At 40.7% G+C, this 20,851-nt stretch overlaps 4 protein-coding genes across 6 annotated transcripts in view; 1 reads left to right on the forward strand and 3 right to left on the reverse strand.

Annotated features, from left to right (window-relative positions):
• Positions 1–20,851, reverse strand: part of LOC125762568 (uncharacterized) — a 212,998-nt gene that overhangs the window by 131,825 nt on the left and 60,322 nt on the right. The window lies entirely within an intron of this gene.
• On the reverse strand, positions 12,900–14,053 carry LOC125762595 (antigen 5 like allergen Cul n 1-like). The gene is made up of 3 exons (XM_049424869.1): positions 13,599–14,053; positions 13,283–13,527; positions 12,900–13,217 (listed from the first exon to the last, which is right to left on the reverse strand). The coding sequence occupies exons 1-3, from the start codon at positions 13,890–13,892 to the stop codon at positions 12,974–12,976; spliced, it is 783 nt and encodes a 260-aa protein (XP_049280826.1). The 5' UTR covers positions 13,893–14,053; the 3' UTR covers positions 12,900–12,973.
• On the reverse strand, positions 15,281–16,455 carry LOC125762593 (antigen 5 like allergen Cul n 1-like). The gene is made up of 3 exons (XM_049424868.1): positions 16,020–16,455; positions 15,710–15,954; positions 15,281–15,643 (listed from the first exon to the last, which is right to left on the reverse strand). The coding sequence occupies exons 1-3, from the start codon at positions 16,311–16,313 to the stop codon at positions 15,400–15,402; spliced, it is 783 nt and encodes a 260-aa protein (XP_049280825.1). The 5' UTR covers positions 16,314–16,455; the 3' UTR covers positions 15,281–15,399.
• On the forward strand, positions 18,720–19,740 carry LOC125762602 (uncharacterized). The gene is made up of 2 exons (XM_049424877.1): positions 18,720–19,011; positions 19,090–19,740. The coding sequence occupies exons 1-2, from the start codon at positions 18,809–18,811 to the stop codon at positions 19,271–19,273; spliced, it is 387 nt and encodes a 128-aa protein (XP_049280834.1). The 5' UTR covers positions 18,720–18,808; the 3' UTR covers positions 19,274–19,740.

Here is a 20,851-nt window from a genome sequence, read left to right on the forward strand (position 1 = left end):
CCCGGATACTCACCGGACCTGGCGAGAAGGTTCATTGAAAATGTAATTTTGATAATTATACTGCCGCTAATCTAATGGATTTCCCGGCCTGCCTGCCTGCACACACAACGGGTAACGGGTGTCAACAGATGGATCGCTCGAAGGGAAAACGTTCGAACGGGATACCTGTTGGGGTGTAATCAAATCATAGTGTCCTAAAAATAAGACATTGTTTCCAAGAATTGGGTTACTTGTCGCGCTGCACCTGTCTGGAAAGCATAATTGTGTTTTTTCCACCTTTTCTGTGCTCAAAATATCTCCGAATTAGTGTGGCAGCAGTCGGGCAGGAGATAAAAATTAAGTAAGAAATTAAAACCATTTTTAATTGCCAAACTTTTAAACTTTCTTTCACGATTTAGATTGTTGTTTGCAGGTTTTGATAAGTTTGGTTGTAACAGCCATAGCAGCGCCAAACATCGCCCAAACGTATGCAAATTACGCTCGTTAAACAAAGACATAAAAATCAATGAAGCACAAAACATGTCCCGCATGTTTGCTAAACGGTATTTCCCTACCTCCATTGTACGGGAAGACCCATTTTCCCCAAGCAACAATCACATCCCATTATATTCCATTATTCATACAACAAAATTACCCTTTTCCGAGAGCCCCGAAAAGATCACACACAGGAAAAATCATTCGCTTTTCCCCATTCAAGAAAAGCTGTTCAGCTGCAGCTCATCACAATTTTTCCCCTACAAAGCATCTCTGCGTCGTATGCTGGGATTGTCGGAGGGATTTTTTTTTTTGTACATCCCACTGCACTGCAGCCTTCTCCACACCTCAATCAGTGACTCGTGACGGTACTACGACGGTCTCGAAAACGGCCCATTACATCATTACATTCATTCTAATGCCCCTGTCAGTTGGTCATATCAACCTCGATTCAAACACCCTTCACTGACACGTTCCGATGGCCCGATGCGTCGTCGCAAGGTTGTGTGGTAGCTCGTTAGCAGAGGACCAGCACCCCATCACCAGAACTCGTGGCAAACTCGTCCGCTCGTAGGAAAATGGTTTGCTGGCAGGCTCTTTATCTTATGAATGTTGCCGTCTCTAACTGTCTGCTTCTGGCCATTAACATTCATACAAGTGTCTTCCTTCTGCTCGGTGCTGCGAAAAGTCTTCCAATGTCTTTGACCCCTTTCGCCCATTGTCAACGGGTTGCGCTCCGGTCTGCCGGTACGGTTCCAAGCCAGTGTGCGGGATATGAATAATGCAAATTTATCGGAATTCTTTTCAGGACGACAATCGGGATCTACAGACTACGTACGGATGCATGTGAATTGCGAGTAAAGCTCGACTCGGGAGAGGAGAATAGTGAACGGTGAAGATGGAAGAGTTGGGGACAGGTTTAGCTTTATTTCAAGACGATGGGCAGAACTGCGTGGAGAAAGTCATTGCAGAAGATTAAGTATAATTTCAATAAGAGCATTTTTTCCAACAGTAAAAGTAATGCACATGGAATAGCTTTGCATTGCTGGAATTGAATTGCTAGAATTAGCTAGTGTGTTTTGCAAAAATATGTTCTTTTAATGAAAACGTTGAGGAAAAGTTGTGGAAAAGCGAGAATTTCGAATTTCGTTTTGTTTTGTCGTCTGATCGTCATTCAATCTTTTCCAATAGTTCCAAGAACTACCAAAATTATTCAAGTTTTTCATCCTTTAAAAAAAGGACATTCTATAAAATACCCAATTTATCTACAGAAGCTCACAGATATAATTTTCGCATCTTTGAAAAAGTCCAAGAAATTGAAGTTGTTCTTCAGTTTTGCAATACACTGTAGTAGCCGCAATCTCATTCCACTCGGATTGCCATTTTCATTCTCTCTAAAAGTACGTAAAAATAACATAAAACACAACATGTGCTAGAATTCTCAGCCCCTAGCACCTCTACAATGTGACAAAGATATCCAAGTAGTTCCATTTTTTTGCTTTCTTAAGATCGATAGTACACTATGCAATGAATCTCCGGCGAACTTGATGAACTTTCCACTGAGATGATGATGATGTGAATAGTGCGGTTTCCTCCACCGTCTACGATCAACGATCATCATCGAGGCGAACATTCTGGTTCTCATCATCATGAGATCAGCTTCTACGTCCGGCTGCGTACCGAATAGATGGATGCGCACGGGTGCGATTCGTTTTCTAATCAAGATTGTTGCTAGAACATTTCTCACACGCACTATAGCAGCACCCACGAACGATGTTACTAAAATGAAAAAAACTAAGACGGTTGGGGTTTTCGAAACAATAGCAAAGCCACCGCACCGCAATGCTCGTACAGTATCGATGGTGTGAACAAATGGATCATTCCATTTCTGTCTGTAAGCGCACGGGTTGGATGTCTCACCACCTTCGCATTAGTATTCCATTGCCGTACCGGCACGTTGCATGAATGCGTTTTGCGAAGCTTGAGATAAACCGTGCCAGCAATCGCTCGGATCCAAACTGATGGAAATTGGTTAGTTTGAGATTTGTAGCGAAGCGCTTGCATCGAGTCGTTGCTTTTTTTTCAGCTGAATAGTTGATACTTTTATTTTCGCTTCGAAGTAGCGAATGATTTTTCTCTTAGCAACATTCAAACGACCGGGTGTCAAACGTAACGAAATCAGATTTAATCCTCTCGTATACCATGCAGCGCACTAAATAAAGTTTAGATAAAATGCACGACGAAAATACAATTTGTGAAAGCGTATTTCTGCACGATGCGGTGCACATCGTTCGGTGATGATCGTACGGTAATGTTGCAACGCCAAACGACAAAGGGCCTTTCGCTCCGATCTTACATAAATCATCCTTACACAGTGATTTAGTTTCGTGATATGGCGTATGTGTTTGTTACATCGTGTGCTTCATTCAATTTCGTCCGGTTTGATGCTTCGTCGTCGTGATTTTTGGTCGTCTTTGCTCTAGACGGTCCATGCCAGGCAACAGCAGCAGCAGCAGCATCGTGCTCGCTTGGATGGAACGAATTTTTCCACCACAACGTGTGATTGAAGGGTAGCTTCAGCTGTCGAAGCCGTAGGTTTGGTAACGGGCAGGTCCCCCACAGTGGGTCCGTACCATCTCTCAGCCAACCGTAGAAAGATCGCTTAAGATGGCACACACAATGTTTCCCCCTTTCGCTCATCCGGTTAAGGCACGGGACGCGCTTTTCTTGCGTTACAAACTCTTTGTCGAAGGAAACCATTTATCATGCCATTCAGTGTCTGTACCCGTGTCGTCACTTCTGCCAACGAAAGTTTCCCACATAAAACCCACACACCATCAATTCGGTGTTTTTTTGTTGTTGCTCTGTACTGTTTCTGGTCTTTGTTGTGATGTTCGCGTGTGCCGTATGTTCTTCGCGATCATCATCAACGAGCATCGTTGGTTTATTTCATTTTTTCCTACCCGTGTTCCGTGTGGTCAAACTTTCAAGTCAAAGCTTTTGCAAAGTAAATTTCCGTGACGCTACTCTTTCGGGCTCACAGTGATGAGCAGATACCAAATGCCGGTGTCCCGGTGGTGATAATTTATGGCTTCCACTATTTAGCAGGCACGATCCGGTGCTTTAGGCACGTCAAGTGCCGGCAATTTCCATGTAAACAGTGAAACGGTTCGGGTCAAGTAGCTGCTTCCGGAAGGAAACCTTTCGCTGGACGCTGGCAACAACAGATGAAAGAAAGTCCGGTCCGGAACCGAAAACAAAAGGCGTAAACTACCACCAACTACCGGCCAAGGGTTTCGTGTGAGGAGCCACAGCAAACGCCAACCATATTTTGATACGACGATGTGATGCTGAAAAACGATCTACAAGTTTAGGTTTTTGTTTCTACACGAGACACCAACGAAAGGTTACATCTTAAACGGAGGTTCAGTGCTTAAGCAAACCGTTTCGCTAATTTCGGTGTTATCGTTTTTGCCCTTTTGTTTGCTTTTATTTTTTCTTATCCTACAACAGATGTTTAGGTATCTTAGAATGATGTGTTTTTAACTATTTTCTAACTACATCTATTTTTTTTTTTTGTAGTATATTGTATATTGGTAAAGTTTTGGCATCATTTCCAACATTATGTTGTACATGATTAAATTTTTGAAATTGAATTGAGCAAAAATATTGCTCAAAGCTTTTAACACCAATTCTTCTTCAACTCCTTGGGAAAAGTACGATAAATCTAACCTAAATAAAGACAAGTACAAGCGCGAAAACTTTGCCAATTTTGTTATCAATCAATCTTAACTTTTACCTCCAAACATTCGCCCAACTGATGACCGATGACTCAGAAGCCAAAAGATACTGTGTTCATTAAAACGAGGGTGAATAACAACGTTCGTCCATCCCAGAAAACCTGTCAGCAACTTTTAGAATATTGTTCGGGAAAAATGGATCCTTGAAATTTTTGTTTTCTTTAATTAAGGGAACGTAGATTGCTTGCACCTCGCGCTGAAGGAATCCTTTATCCAACAGTAAACACACGCCCGCAGGTAAGTTATGAAACTTAAACCGTCTGTTGACAAGTGCCACTAAATTAGTTTTATTCACTACCAATACGCTGATGCATATTTCCACATTTTGTACCTTCCAGACTGGAATTATGGTGTCTCAAGCGCGGCTAACGATCAAACTCTAAGCTTCGGACGTGTCTTGAGGAGCGTATTTACTGCACGATCGGAAACCCATACTACTTAACCAATCTTGACCCCATTATCTTGTAAGGGGTGTTACCTTCCCTTCGGTTGGCATGAAATGAAAGGGCAAACATCCCCAAAACCCGTTGTGGCAGAACACTTTGCTTCGCAACGGCGGGAAGAGAGAAAGGATCCCGGGATTGGAATTGCAATGAAATGCTTTTATCGAGACCAACCGACTACGGATATTCAAACCCGAAAACCTACCGCAAAAACCTAACGGACGATCACCCTTTGGCCCCTTTTTCGGTTCGCTCGGTTACCATCGCCCACCGTTGAAGTTTCGCTGCTCCACCATCCTTTGGTATTTGCATTTTATGCTTCGGCTTTTTGAAAAGGTTCACACACCACCTTCCTTCTGTTCGTATTTGGACGCGATATGTGTGTGTGTGTGTGTATGTGTGATGTTTCAGGTGTGGTTGAAATTTTATAGAAATTTATCTATGGCCGAGTGACAACTGTGCAATTCAATCCCTTCGTGACTCTGTTTTTCCTTCCACAGCCCACACATAAAATCGATAAACTAAATGCTCGTTAGAGTTTGGTGAGTGGTTTGAAAAGGAGAAGATCCGTGTGTATGCGTTTACCATTAGATGCCATTAGATTGTCATTATAGGTTATCATTCGGTAAATAGTCGTCTCACCCCATTGCCATACGGTTGGCGCATGATGTTTTCTTTGCATAGAACATATTTTCTGCAAGTTATTTACAAAGACCTTTCATAGTAATTGTCAGGACAACGTGTTGCTTGGCATGTGTCGTTGGAATGCAATAGAAGACGATCTCGGAAAATTGTAAATTACATTCTATTTAGCTGATTTCGAACGTTATTAAAATACATATTTCTATACGATTTTATATTCACTTACTGCAAGTACGTATAAAAATACAAATTTCGAAATTCAATTTTTTCAACAATTTTTGACATATAAAAAATACGAAAATGAAAGCAAATTAAGCAACAGATAGTTGACTCATCAATTTAATTTGCAAAATGGTAAAAGAAACGAAACTTACGCGAATTTTACCAGATTCAATAACAGTGCTTTCGCTCTTTAAAGTGCTTCACGGGTAAATCAATACCATTTCGCGCATAATTATTTGCATTGCTCCAATGAAAACTTCTTCATGGATGAAAAAAACCCTCCCCAAACTAGCCCAGACACACAAACACACATAAAGATTTCTCTCATTATTATCGTCCCCACTCCGTGCACACTTACTGAGCCTTCAATCAAGGTCCTGCGACGCCCGTTCCTCTGGCGGCTCGTTACCACGAGTGGTTCCAATTGACCTTAAATTCTTTCCAGCTCGAAAGCTGGCGGTAAACAAGGTCCTCCAAACAATCTCACGCATTCCGGCCACGTCGAGCAGCGAGCCGTCCTTCGCTATGTGTGGTCTTGGCATTCTGGTACACCACTTACTGCCTGTACTGTACCGTGCCCCCACACTTTCAGCAATTTGAGATACTTTACGGCGTTGGCCTTTCGAGGGATTTTTGCTCCCCCAACCCCAAAAAGCGTAGCTACAAATTTATCTCGAGTGTTTTCCACCGTTCCACACCGAAATCGTTGTTTTTTGAAACCTCCCATTCCCTTCCCGAGGGGGAAACTAAATCGTGAAAAACAGCAAAGAGAAAAATATATATGGATGCGAAGTGGAAAATGTAAAACTAAGTCTCACACCAGGGGAAGATTGTTCCTCTTTCCACTTGGTTTGCTACGAAGTTTAGACAGAAGGAACGGCGACGTTTCCGGAATGAAATCGTCGTTGTAAGTGGTCACTTACGTGTTTTATGATTCATCAATTTTGACTTCATTTTGAACCTGGTGGGTCATAATATTACAAGGAGGAAAGTGTCCAGCTTGAAGAACCGTTGGGAATTAGCGTCCTCGAGAAAGGAACATAATAATGATGTAAAGGACTCAATACTTTAAAAACAATGCAGACACGAAAAGACACTAGCTGTGTTGGAATGTGGGACATACTTCAATAAATAAATTGCAAGAATGTGTTATAAAAAAGAGTCATAAGCGATTTGACGACCTATCAATGCGCACTCGCAGAACAAATCAATCAACATAGTCACTCAAGCATAAGAAGGTCTTATACGAATACCTTCAAAAGATCTTGTTGTTCCATTAAATTAATACTAAATGTCTCTAAATCTAAAAATCCTTGCAAATCGTGTTATGTGACAATACTATATGTTTTGTCGGCGAAAAAACTATGAAAAATTATAGACATCCTCCATACCCCACGATAGGCTCCATGGTGAGCCAATAAAGATGCCCATCTCCAGGAATTGGGGAACTAGGTTAGAAAGATATCACTACCTACTTTACCTAGATTCGACTTGTAGTTTACGACATACCTAACCCCTTTGTCTGTGAGCTTTATCTGAAGTTCAGAAGATCCTGTTGCGCTTATGTTTATGGACCACATTGAGGTGCAATTTCAGTCATCCATGGAACAACATGCCTGCCATATCTGACTTCCTTATTTTCACCAAATAGCCTCCAAGTCCTTTGTTTGGGTAAGCGCCAGAAATTATTATCATTACGAATCGTATCAACATTTACAAACATAAAAAAGAGCAACAAAATTGACAAAGAATATCGACCCAATTCTGTCGGCCTGTACAATGTGTATGAAGTTGAGTAACTTTTTCCTTCCCCCGGAACATCATCCAGCGCTTTGGGAAAATGGTATCGATTCGAATATTGCGCCCCAAAAACCAGACAGTTAACCAAATCGCAACAAAAAGGACACCCTGAAACTGCAATTCAATTTCGTGTGCAAAGCAAATGTTTGGCCGAAATTAATATCAACCGGGTGAATAAAACATGAGCTTGTTTGTTTGAAATGTACGCAATTTTTCGTTAACTTTCAATTCACTCGGCCCTCGCCCCTGGAAACACGTCACACTGTAGGTAGACGAATTTCACTTTACAAAACGTACATCAGCAGCGAGAGCGGCCATATTCAAACACTGGCGCAAAAGATGAAACACAGTGCGTGGTTTGTTTAGAGAAATTATGCGTTTGGCAGCCATTTTCGTGTTTACATTCTAACGAAATGTTTCCACCGTTACGCTACCCTACGCTACGCTTGCCGCTGGCCTTTCGTTTCTTAGATCTTTCACTTCATTTGCTGCAGAGAGCGATACGCGTACTCCAACTTCCGTCAACACAGCAGTCAACAGGAGACTTCCCGGTACAGATAAAATCGCTCGCTTCCTCAACAAAAAAAAAGAAGTCTTTCCTTACAGAAATTGTTGCACACATTCAAGAGCAGAAGATAAGCATTAAATTCATAAATGACGCAACTCTTTATATTCACATACAAAGCATGTAGCATGTAAAGTAATAATATTAGAATCTCACCGATTTCGGCCCACTTGTATTAACATACTGAAGCGACTCAACCTTTCCGTCCCACGTCTAAACGAGGAGGCATAATTCCAAGAAGAACAAGTAAATATTTTCGTCGAAAATGGCTCTCGGTATATCCTGAGCGAATATTTGCTGCCAAAGGATTTGCGTAAAATGAATAAAGATTTCATAAGCCCACACTAGGTGTCATTTCAGTTCTTCCTACATTCCTTTATTGCAAGTTAAGGACATGGAAAAGAAAGGCAGACCTGTATGAATCGGTAAGAAAAGCATACGATTCCATAAAGATGAACATAAAGTAAACAAAACCAACAAAGAATGGATCATACAATACCTATATTAAGGAAATGTACAGAGAATGTGGTGCAAAAGAATGTAATCTTGCATAGCAACATAATAATGATTAAGTTAGGGAAATAAAGTTGAGAAAGAAGCCCTTTAACAGGTCAGTTCATTCACTTACACAACCAACTCAATCAGCCCTATCTAAATGGGTATGGGTCATAACTTTTACTTTCTAACTTTTCATCCTCATTGTTTAAGGTTTTGTAAACGAAAATAATATTTTGTTATCGTACACTCAAGCTTTGGGTTTTTGTTTTTTTTTTCTCTTTCGATGCTGCTTATTCTCTCCCAGTGTTGGAAACCTTCAGCATATCGAATAACGTAACCCGCACCAGGGAAGTAAACATCCCCCTACTCCCTACTTCCGATGCATTCGATTCATCGCCGGATATTCAGGGAAATTGTTAGAAAACAAACCGTCAAAATCTTGCTTTGGGCTAGTGGTGTGTGTCCGGTTCCGGTGGTTCCATTCGAAATGGTTGCTTTATGCTGTACAACAAGCGAATACACACTCACAAAAAAGTCCTACCCAAAAGATGGAAGAGATTATGAAAGATATCAGAACGTCAGCTGAAACTGTTTTGTTTTGTTTTGCTGGCTGTGAGCTCGGGGCAGGAGGAATTGGCGACGATTTAATTTTTTCGGCTTCTTACAAAAGCAGAAGCTTTTCATCGTGACAGAGCTGTAAAGCTTCAGACGACGGTGAGCTGTGATGGAAGGCGTACGTCTAAGCCTCACTTTTTTTCTTTTCACATATTATTGGGGTGGATAAATTAGAATGAAGAATTCGTTCAACCTTTTTCGGATAAGGTTTGGGTTTTGTAACTTCTGAACTCTATTTGCCATTAATATCGGCAACCATTCTTCCAAGACATTGAAGTCATTCTCGATACAGATATCTTATTCGATTGAAATACAAAATGTAAGGCAAAAAGGTTGAAAATCTATATATAACATCGAACACTATATCATAAATAAATAAATTTTAAATATTTAACGCAAACTTATTCCAAGCCTGGTACAAACCCTGTTTTTATTTTACATAATAGCACGAAGTTTTATTTTAGTTTTGAAAAAAGGGTAATCGTTGAAATTGTAAATCAATTATTATTTATTCCATTCGAACAAAACCAACGTTCCGAAAAAGCGCCCCATTCATCATGTTACGATGGATTTCCTTTGTAGCATTTTTTTGTTACTAACGTTAACCAACTTTCTGCAGTATTCTGTTAATATTGGTCCACAAAAGCACAAAACGAATGCAATCAATGTTCGATGCAGCATGCCTGGTAGCATAAAACAATGAAACGTTCATTGAAACAGGACAGGTAAGTGGGTCTGTTACTGGAAATAAAACATTTATTTTGTTATGAGTTGAAAACTCATAGAGAAAGTAATGAAACTTTCATCGTAACAAACTGTTATAGAACCGCATTCAAGTGTGCCGAATGCACGAACGAAATGTTTAATCAAACTACAATACAATATCAATTTTGAGTGTTCGATAAAAGCACTTCACATCTCTTTTTTCCACTTCTTCCACTTTTGATACTGTGAAAACACCGTGTCGTTAAATTTTGGTTCTACCGCATAACATACAGTACAACACGGAACACGGAAATTCATGTGGTCATCGATAGTGGCCAGCCCAATCGGTTCGGACCGGAAGCTGTTTAAGCATAAACATGCTCCATTCTGCTTCCGGTATGCGAACGAACTTTATCCGTGTTTCTGCATCGATTCGAGGAACAAACGCTCCGCAAAGGACGACGCACCCACAAGGCCCAAACCAGGGATTATGGATTTAATTTAACAGATCACCGATTTGTGCACACTACGGGTGTTTGGGAGCGAGGCCCTGGGAGCGAACCATCACCGAAATTTGCAATCTGTTTCTTATCGGCAAACATCTTGCCATGGTTTCCCGTGTGGAGCCGAGCGCACGGCTAAGGTTCGGCGAAAGATTAAGGAAAACTTTGCACTAACTTCCCCTTCACATGCTGATGGGGATCGGGGACAAACGTACGCATGGTGACTGACAGGGGAAACTAGTAGAAGAATTTAATTAACAGTGTATCAGATGATGCCTGTACGGGTGCGCAGAAGGCGTTCGCTTAAACGGGGCCAAAGTTTTCCTTCCAATGGACTGAAGCGGTTTCAACAAGCGAGAAGCTAAAACCGGGTCTTAGTAAAGAGAACAGGGTTAAGGGGATTTTTTGTTGTTGCATGCTTTTTGTTCTGTTTCGTCTTATCGTTCGGAAATATTCGATGCACTCGTAAATGTTAACGATAGCGTTCTGCAATTTCGATTCCCATCCTAAATTGCCCTTCTGCTTGATCGCCGGTTTTTATTAAGTCATTCAAGTGCCACGAGTGACTACGTCCTCAGTAGACACTGGCAAGTGTTAATTTGTAATTTGCAACATCAATTTGCTCATCAAACGCTCCTTCAGTTTGATTAATTTGAGTACATCTTTTTAACGTGTAAATCATTTCGTCTACGTTTCGCCAAAGTTTTTAATGTTTGCAAATGCGATTTAATTTCATTGCATGTAACAAACTTTTTTTTTTGTTAAGGAAACTCTCAAAAAAGAAAAAAACCCGTTCAGTTCAATGAGATAAAACTTGCCAATTGTCACATTATCTATTCACACCGGAAGTGCATCGTCGTGTACTAAACTTTTATGCTTACCGTACCGTACCCGAGGAAATCTGTTTCGACACTGCACTTGCATTCCAAGAGCATTATCTTTCGGTTAGAACTTTCCCACATTCAGGATGCTTCTATCATTAGCCTCGCAGGAACGGAATCCGGCAACGAAGATTTTGCTACCCCCGTCTTTCCGTTTCCGGACTCTCGTTAGTGTGCCAAAGCTTGCTGTCCAACAAGATACACCACAAATGTCGTTGTGCACCGACACAACCCGTGTTGCCGGTATCCATATACGTACGATCCTTTTGGGAAGCATATCGTATCGCCTTACCTTACTACGATGCGTTCGCGATGTGTTCGTACGCTGGGATCATATATGCTCATGTTTCGCCTCGAATCGCCAAAGGGATTCGCCCACCTTGCCAGGTCCCGTCCTTACGTCAGAACTGTCCTGCGTCAATCTCGCAGCTAGTCAGGTGCATTGCAGTAGCACTTTTTGGGGTTTCGGTTGTACAGGGATTCGGTGTCACTGATTTCTTTTCCTTTGTGGGATTTTTCAAATACCTTCCGTTTGCGAACTTTTTACTAGTTATCATTTAGTTTCAGGTTCGCTTTTTCCGACTCCCATCCCATTTTCTACATCCAGAGTCACCCTTCCTGGGATGCCATTAGTGGTTGAAGAAAGGCGAAGAAAAGTTTTTTTTTTTTTACAGAATGGCTTTCTTTACAATACTGATAGGGGTTTTTTTTGTTGAAGAAATACACGTTCAACAGAAATATTTTAATTTCACGTACACTCTATGAATATACACGAGTAAACTTTAAACCTTTTAAAATTCGCTTCAAAAAACTAGTTTAATATCTCTTCATTTTAACTTCTTTTACTTCTTTTACTTCTTTTACTGAGCTACTGAAAATCTTCTTATCTATCTACTACTGAGCTACTGAAAATCTTCTTATCTATAAAATCTATCTTATCAGTTTCATAAACGTTATTTTATTAGAAGTAAGAAGAAAAACTAGCTCGAATAATAATTTTTCCATGAAACTTTCACAATATTTCTGTATACCAGACCTATCCCAAGCACGTCGGATTATAAACTTAAACGAGAAACAAATGATGTTACTATGTCCAATAATCCAAACGCCACTGTGTGAAATGATGGTTCTTTATCACCGACCGAATATACACAAAACGGCATAAAGGCATCGAATGCCATCTAAAAGATCCCCCCCCAACCAGGCTGATGAAAAATCACCGGTTACACACCATTGTTCTAATTAAATTTAACTCACTGGTGGTTTTGTGCGTGCTATGCTGAGGACAAATAAAAACTGCACTACAAAACGGCCACATTGCAACCGGGCGGGGAAATTAATTTAACAATTACCCATCGGGAACGTAAACTTTTGCTCGTAAATTTGCCCTCAACCTAACATGTTTGGATGATGAGGTGGCAATGGCCCTGCCAGAGGTTACCTTCACAACCCTTGTTGCCTTTCCGTTAGAATACATATGGGTTTGTGTGTTTAGCGCGTCCCTAACACTAGGGATGGGTAAGGAAGGAGAGACATAGGAGAACGATTGGAACGGAGTTCTAATTAAACGTTCAATAATTCAATTGCTTTCTGACCTAACCTACCAAATCGGCAATCCGCTTACAAATCAAGCGACCAATGATTTTGGTAGCGTTATAGGAAATTTTACTTATTGCTTCTAGTTATATACAATTGGGCAACAATTAGAAAACATATGACGCGAATTGAGATTCTTTTTTTCTTGCAATGTGTTTTTATTATTTGCTGTTTGTTGTGATACAAAGCATGAATTAATGAAGGGGTCAATCAAATCGTCCATTCGTATTTAGAACGGCACAGAAACAGGCTCGTCAGGATTGCAGAGACCTTCGTAAGCAGAATTGCAACCGGTCGTGCAGCCAGTACACGGATCTCCTGCAGCATACATCGGCAGACCGACGAAATCGGTAAATGAATAGTTGCAAACCAGATACAGGTAGGGGTTGCCATTATCGGACCATTGTGACATAGCACAGCCTAGCTTGTTCGATTTGTCCGCAGCCATTACAGCAAAGTGGAAGATCATAATGCTGAAAAAAGGTGAAAGAAAGATGAACAATGGCTGTCGCAAGGTAATGCAACAATTAACACTTACTGTCTGCCCGGATCGTACATGCTGTTGACCATACGAGAGTTCACATCGAGACGCTCATCCCACCAGGACGAGATCAGGTCCTTGATCACCTGCGGGATGTTGTCGATCGATGGAGCCGTGGTAGTGATGTGGTTCAAGTTCTGTCCTGAGTATCGGTGGTTTGCAGTGTTATGACAGGCATCGTGCTTCTGCACACAGCGATTGGCATTCAACTGTGCCATCTTTGCCAGCTCATCATCCCATGTCTAAAAAGATTCATTATCACATTGTTGTTAGACCAACAAACCCATCAAATGACACACAACCATCAACTTACCATCGTCGTCATCTGCTTAGCTTTCGGAAGCCATTTTACTCCGCCAGTTGCAACAGTACTGCGATACTTGTTGTGTTCGTCCAGCATGATCTTCTTATATTCTTCAGTAACTTCGATTACCTGAGCCCCTTCTGGACAATTGCTGGTGAAGCCACCCGGATTGTTACATCCAATATGAGCATCTCCGGGATCACACAATTCCGGATCACAATAGTCCTGAGCGATAGCCGTCTTCAGAGCAGCTGCAACTAGGACTCCCAGGAGCAACACCATCTTGCCTTTTCCACTCGACATCTTGAGCAATATCAACTCGACACTCTCGTTTCACAATACTGAACACGAATTGACGGTTCGACGGCTTGCTTACTACTCTCCTCCACGGGCACTGATATTAAGCAATTCGTTGGCAAGTAAATTTATAGCAAAACCCGGGCAAAGATCAATTTTCTAACCGATGTAATAGCTATTTATAGCCTCGGACAATAATTCCTGAGCTCATCATAGTGTTACGATAAGCTTAATATATTTCTTTTCCACGAATGAGAACAGCTGTGAATTGTGTATGGATGTGAGATCTCTTTCAATAGATAAAACACCTCATTCAGATTGATCTAATCAAACCATCTGACCAAAATGATCACACAAAGCAGCTATTACAATTTTGCTTTAAAATTCGAGACATGTTCCTGAGCGATGAAAAGTGCTTGGCGCCATTAGATTCGTACTCAGGTACAATATGCCCGAATTTGGAAACAATATTCATCAATATTTTTAATATTTCTTATTAGTTTATCCATATTTCCCAGCCTATTTCAGCTGGTTTTTTTCCGCCATGTGAATAGTAATGGTCTTTCCTTATGAATAAAAAAAGATATCTCATCTAGGTGATAATTGCCTCACGCATGAATTGTGACGTCAATGCCAATCCGTATTGTATTGAATGCATTTGTTTATCACATAGAACGCATTAGACATCAAAATATCGAAATGCTTTTTGTACTACAAGTGATTATTTTTAACGAGCATCAGAAGTCATCACAAACTACTTCCATTGAATTTTAACTTGAAAAAAATGTTATCCATCGTCTAAAAAGTTTATGGTTGTTTTTTTTCCTTTATTAGTACTTGAAGAATAGCTCAGAATTATTCAACAAGATAAATTGAATGTAGTAACTACCTATAGTGATGTGATTTCCGGCATGATAAGGCATGATGAGGTAATGAATCGATCATAAGACAAACTTAAACATTCAAAAACATAACAAATTTTAGTAAAAGATTTGTTATAATTATATTATTATTATTTATTGAGTATTACGGTCTACGCCGTATTGTCTCATTATATTTCATATAAATCTCAATAAAAGCATCATAAAATCTAATGAAATTTCCAACCGTTTGTCGTGCAATACCAACTGTTGACCAACTGTTGACCAGTCGGAATAATATCAAAATTATAGTTTCGATTCGAGAACTAAGGCTTTGATCTACTAAATTAGTATTTAAAAGCTGGAATAGTTGCAATGAGTAGAAGATAAGCGTCACTTCAAAACTAGGTTTATGCATTAAGAAGGATCTCATGTTTCAGGATGTTGTATCATCGAATTGTTTTAATATGGTCCCAATGGAAAATTTGACTTTCTTTTTAGAAGAACTTTTGAAGGTAAAAAGTACATTAAACATTGTTTATGCTGTAAAAATCTTTTTCATTGCTTTTATTTAACTACGACAAAGCATAGAGCAAGCGTCTGATCGATTATCCTGTTGTACATTTGCCTTTGTGAATCACGAAGAAATTCACTTAGTACGGAACGGAAACGGGTTCATCAGGATTGCAGAGTCCAGTGTAAGCGGAGTTACAGCCCTTCGTACATCCCGAACACGGTTCACCCTGTGCATACATCGGCAGCCCAACAATGTCCGTGAAGGAATAGTTGCACACCAGATACAGGTAGGGATTGCCATTCTCCGGCCACTGACTGATGGCGCAACCGATCTTGTTTGCCTTATCCGCAGCCATCACGGCGAAATGGAAGATCATGGTGCTGTAAGTAAACCACAGTAATCGTGTTAGTCGTCTCTTTATGTAAATTGATATTATTGGTACTTACTGTCTGCCCGGATCGTACATCGCCTTGACCATGCGCGAGTTCACATCGCGACGCTCATCCCACCAGGACGAGATGAGATCCTTGACCACCTGCGGGATGTTGTCGATCGATGGAGCACTGGTAGTGATGTGGTTCAAGTTCTGTCCTGAGTAACGATGTTTGGCAGTGTTGTGGCAATCGTCATGCTTCTGTACACACCGATTGGCGTTCAGCTTGGCCAGCTTAGCCAACTCATCATCCCAAGTCTACGATTGAAAAGCAACCAATGCATTGCAGTAACTAAATTTTAGCAAAGCCCACTGAAACTTACCATCGTCGTCATCTGCTTAGCTTTCGGAAGCCATTTTATTCCACCAGTTGCCACAGTACTGCGATACTTGTTATGCTCGTCCAGAATGATCTTCTTCAGCTCGTCCGTCATTTTAATAACCTTAGCTCCGGCGGGACAGTTGCTGGTGAAGCCACCCGGATTGTTACATCCAATGTGATCATCACCGGGATCACACAAATCCGGGTTACAATAGTCCTGAGCGACACTTGTCTTCATTGCAGCTGCAACAAGGACCGCAAGCAGCAACATCATCTTGCCCTTTCCGCTCGACATCTTTCCAAAACCCCTTTGAAACTTTAGAAAAATTTCCAAACAAATCTTGCTCGCAATAAAACAAACAATTACAATACGAATCAAGCTTCCAATAGACCTCTTACACTGTTCAGTGCCTTCGAAACACTGATATGTTTGAGGGAAAATTCAAGAAAATTTATACTCAATTCGTTCCCTCATATAAATTACCAATACAATTTTATCAAAACAGAGGCATCAGTTTCATCGGAACTCCCATCTACCGACAAACCATCCACCGTTCTCTCACAGATGCTTGACTTCATACCAAAAAAAAATGAGTTCGTGCACTACAAATCACTTGCAAGATTTAAGCTCCATGATAACACCAGTGCAGTTGCACAATTAAGCTTTCGTAGTAGATTAAAACAGATTAGCTTACGATTATCGTTACGCGTATGGCATATCGTAAATTGCAAAAATGCAAATATAATATTTTACACACCGATTACATTCGCTGATTAGATTCGGAACCCATTATGCAATTGTGCTGATAGAAATTAGGGTTGTAGGAAAAAAAACTCATATCGCGCCAATTAAATTGCAATCATAAGCTGATGTAGTGCGTTAGAAGCTTAGTTCACGTGTGCCTACCGATTACCGATCAGAAGCAGTGACGCAAATTGAACGCATCTTCGCACGTGTCCCTGCAACAAACGCTTGTTCGCTTTGTTTCGATTCAGCATATCGGATGTTAGAGGAACGAGTTTTTGTGAACGAATAGAGCTGAAAGTAATTTTATTATATGCTGATTTATTAATTCTTCATGCTGTCATGTCATGTGGACGATGAACCAAATCATCTGTTAATAATCTGATAAAAAATCAGTCAATGAATGAAGGCAATCCTTAAAACGAAAGAGAGAATGCATGATAATCACTTAAAATTCTATTTACTGCATAATTATACACAATTCCATACTTTCAGGCGATTCATCAAGTGAATTAGTACCGAGGAGTTCGATGCGAAAAATTTAAACATTTAGCAAAGCGAATAATTCACATCCATCATCTATCAATTCCCGATGCTCGCGATTAGCTCCAGTACATATCAGTAGAACCGCATTAGAGTTGTGCTGATTCCAATAGAAGCGTTTTGTGGGGCAGAATGGATACCCCGTATACACTGCTTTGCTAATTAAATCCATTTTCCATGCACGATTAGCATCGCATCTCGTGGCTCTCGAATCGATACTTAATCCACCTCGCACTCACATTGCATTGGAAGCGAGGCAGAAAGGTGGCGAAATTGATTAACGTCAGCTCGGTGCCAATATGATTGAGTTGAATGATGGCACTGAAAGATCGCCTTTATTGACGGTGTTGATTGGTTTCCTATTACCTAGCAACAAAAAACTGTAGCCCTCCCTGCGGTATTGGCGACCTATATTGTTTGTTTTTGGGAAATGCCTTGTAAGTGTAAGCCTCAAACATCAGTTAATAATTGGAAATCCCAATTAATAATATTGAGTCCAAAATATCGCTTAAATCGACACATTCTCTTCTCAAAATCCTACCCAGTTCCAAGTATAATATTGATGGCTTTAAATTCATTGGGCCACTCTGTAGGATATTAATTATTCCATTCGCTTTAATCTGGCCCGATTTAAGCTTGAGTACATAAATTTAATTTAACCAATGCGTTTATTCGCATTCTTCTCAGATCCTTTCGTACGTCATATCGAACTCTAGTATCACTTACGCTCGTTGGAGTGTCACTTGGTGGCAGGATCTGTTATGTTACTGCATTTTTGTTTTGTTTCATCGCATTCCTATTCGACACACATGTTGCTGCTGGTAATGAAATATTATGAGCGGCTTTCTGCTGGGCTGAGCGACACCTTCATTATGTTATAATCAATTTCAATGTGATCATTAATTATTTCTCCTCTACAAACGCAGAACGCGAAACGCATCACATACTGCGTGTTTCTACCACAAACAGTATCAATTTACTGCTGTTTAAGATTATTTTCATTAATTAAACCGTATCATGTAGCAAAACGGAATATGAGTCTTGCATGAAATACAACTGAACTTCATTACAGCACCAGTTGGAAATATTTTAAACAATTCAGTTTAAATGCATAAGGGTTTTTAATCGTTTTAGCGAAATGATTTTCTATTAAAACACTCATTTATCAAATCTAATTACGATGTTTTCGAACCTTTAATGAACAGTAACACGATTCGTATTGCATATCGATTAGCTGTTTTACTTTATCCACAACTCTCTACTAACGGATATTTTCAAATTATGATTAACCATGTCACACCTAGATGGCGCTCTTTCATAACCCCTGCGGGGACGGCTTGTGTTTCGTTTAATTCTGACTGTTCGTATTCCCATAGTGATATTTTTTGACAGCATATAAATGCATAAACAAATAATAAACCCATAACAACTCTAAAGCAGCTGCTACTCATAGAAACAAATTAACAAAAAATAGCTTAATTTGTAGCTTTAAATAATTCGACATGTCCGAGGACGATAACTGGTCGGTAAGTTGTTTCGATACAACTGACTGGATGCCTTCACCGGAAGAGCTAGAAACGGCGTACTGTGCACTGGAAAAGGGAACCTACACGCTCGACCTCAACTGGAAAAACCCTGGACGCAGAGCACCTTCTCCGGTTAAAAAGGACGAACCAAAAGTTACCGAAATAGTTGACAAGGAAGCGTAAGTACCGTTAATGACAGCAAACAATTTTCGAGACAGAACCAACAGTTAATATGTTCCACAACCGTGTCGTTCTAGGGCGGCTAAAAACAAAGAGTTCGATTTCATGGATGACGTCGCGTTGCCACAGATGCGAGTCCGCGGTCAAACTTCCGGCCCGAAAGGGTCCGCCAAAAAGAAGACAACCAACTTTGCCGGTGTGCTGGATCACATGAAGAAGCACGGCCGGTTAACACAGTCCAAGGATAGTTCGAGCACGTAACCGGCGGGAACGCGGACCGGATGGTGGTGTTAATGTTTCACACACAACCCTGTTTGAACGGTGCTCGGTAGTGTCGGTTGTGGTCGGGTAGATATTTTTAAGCAACGTATGTCGTGAACTGCAGGATCGAAAATATTCGCGACCATGTGGTCACAACCCGTTGAACCACGTCAATCATGCAACGGTGCCAGCATAGTGAAAGGTTGGTCAATGCGAGGGGAGAAGGTCAGCAAGGGACAAATTAATAGATCGATCGACCGTTAAACGACAGTAAACAGTTTATAAATAAAATTTACGACGAAGGTTTTACGCTTGCTGCCAAACATCGGTGGCAGGAAGAGCGAGCATATTTGACCCATGCCTCCCCTTTCGTATATAGCAGGTGTTATTGTAATAATTCACACAGCACGATAATATTTTACAAAAAGACAAATTTTAATATAGCACCATAAACTTAAGTATTTTAATTTTTCCATGTATTTGTCTTTCATTTTCACGTTTCGTGAGTTTACTCGGGTGACAAAAAGATTCGAAACATTGTAAATAATATTCACGTTCTCGTCGAAAGCATAGTAACAAAATACCTGCGAAGTATCATCTCACGCTAGTTTAGAAGCAACATTCATATGTGCGGCACCTTGGGCACAGGGTTTTAATCTGTTATATGCAGGTCAGACTGACTGGCAAAGGTCCAACAATCATTAGGCGAAATTCCTCTCGAATCGTTGCGCGTCATGTTTTCTGGTCAGGAAATGTGTTGCAAAGTTTTTCCCGTAACGGACCGGATCATTTGTGACATTTTTATTGCACGTTTCTGCATTCCATACGAGCCTTGAACTCTCTTTAGGCTTTGCCGTCCGCACAATTTTGTAGCAATAAGACATATGAAAAATATTTTAATTTACAAGCATTAAACGAACTTACTCAATCATTCGAACGGTCCCCAGCGTCTATCAGCCCTGATGAGCCATATGTGGTTTGTTGGGTGGCAACAACTAAGCATGCCTGCCATGGTGCGGAACACTCGTGCCGTTTTCTTCAACAAATCCCCAATAATATTCCACATTCTCGGCGCGTACAATGGATTAACCTGCCGTAATGCAGCAGTGAGTGAACCGGAACAGGGACGGGCAGGAGTTTGGTGGAAGCTGCACAAATTCAAACCGCTAAACGCATCAAAAATGTAAACATTTGCCGACGGTACACCCGCCCCGGGACCGATTGAAAACCGATCGACCACCGGGCAAAAGTAAACTGACTTTTCCTTAGGTGTTAAAGGAAATCTAGCCAAGCGTTGTGTTTCCCTTTATCCACAATTGAGAAGTTTTCCTTTTTTTTGAAATTCCCACGTGAGCGTAGTACATTTGTTAAACTAGTGCGTTACAAGAATAGAATTCAATGAAAATGGATGGAATTTCCAAATCACATCGATACCCGAGACGGATTCCGTTCCGATCGATCAATGTGCCCGGAGGACAATCGAACCTTTAATTTTCCACGAAAAGAAAAAAAACACCCAGACTATTGTGGTGCGTTAGCCGAGCGTATGTTGCGTGGTGGTACGACCGAATCAACGAA

The sequence above is a fragment of the Anopheles funestus genome, chromosome 2RL (genome assembly GCF_943734845.2).
Source record: "Anopheles funestus chromosome 2RL, idAnoFuneDA-416_04, whole genome shotgun sequence".
NCBI classification, from domain to species: domain Eukaryota; kingdom Metazoa; phylum Arthropoda; class Insecta; order Diptera; family Culicidae; genus Anopheles; species Anopheles funestus.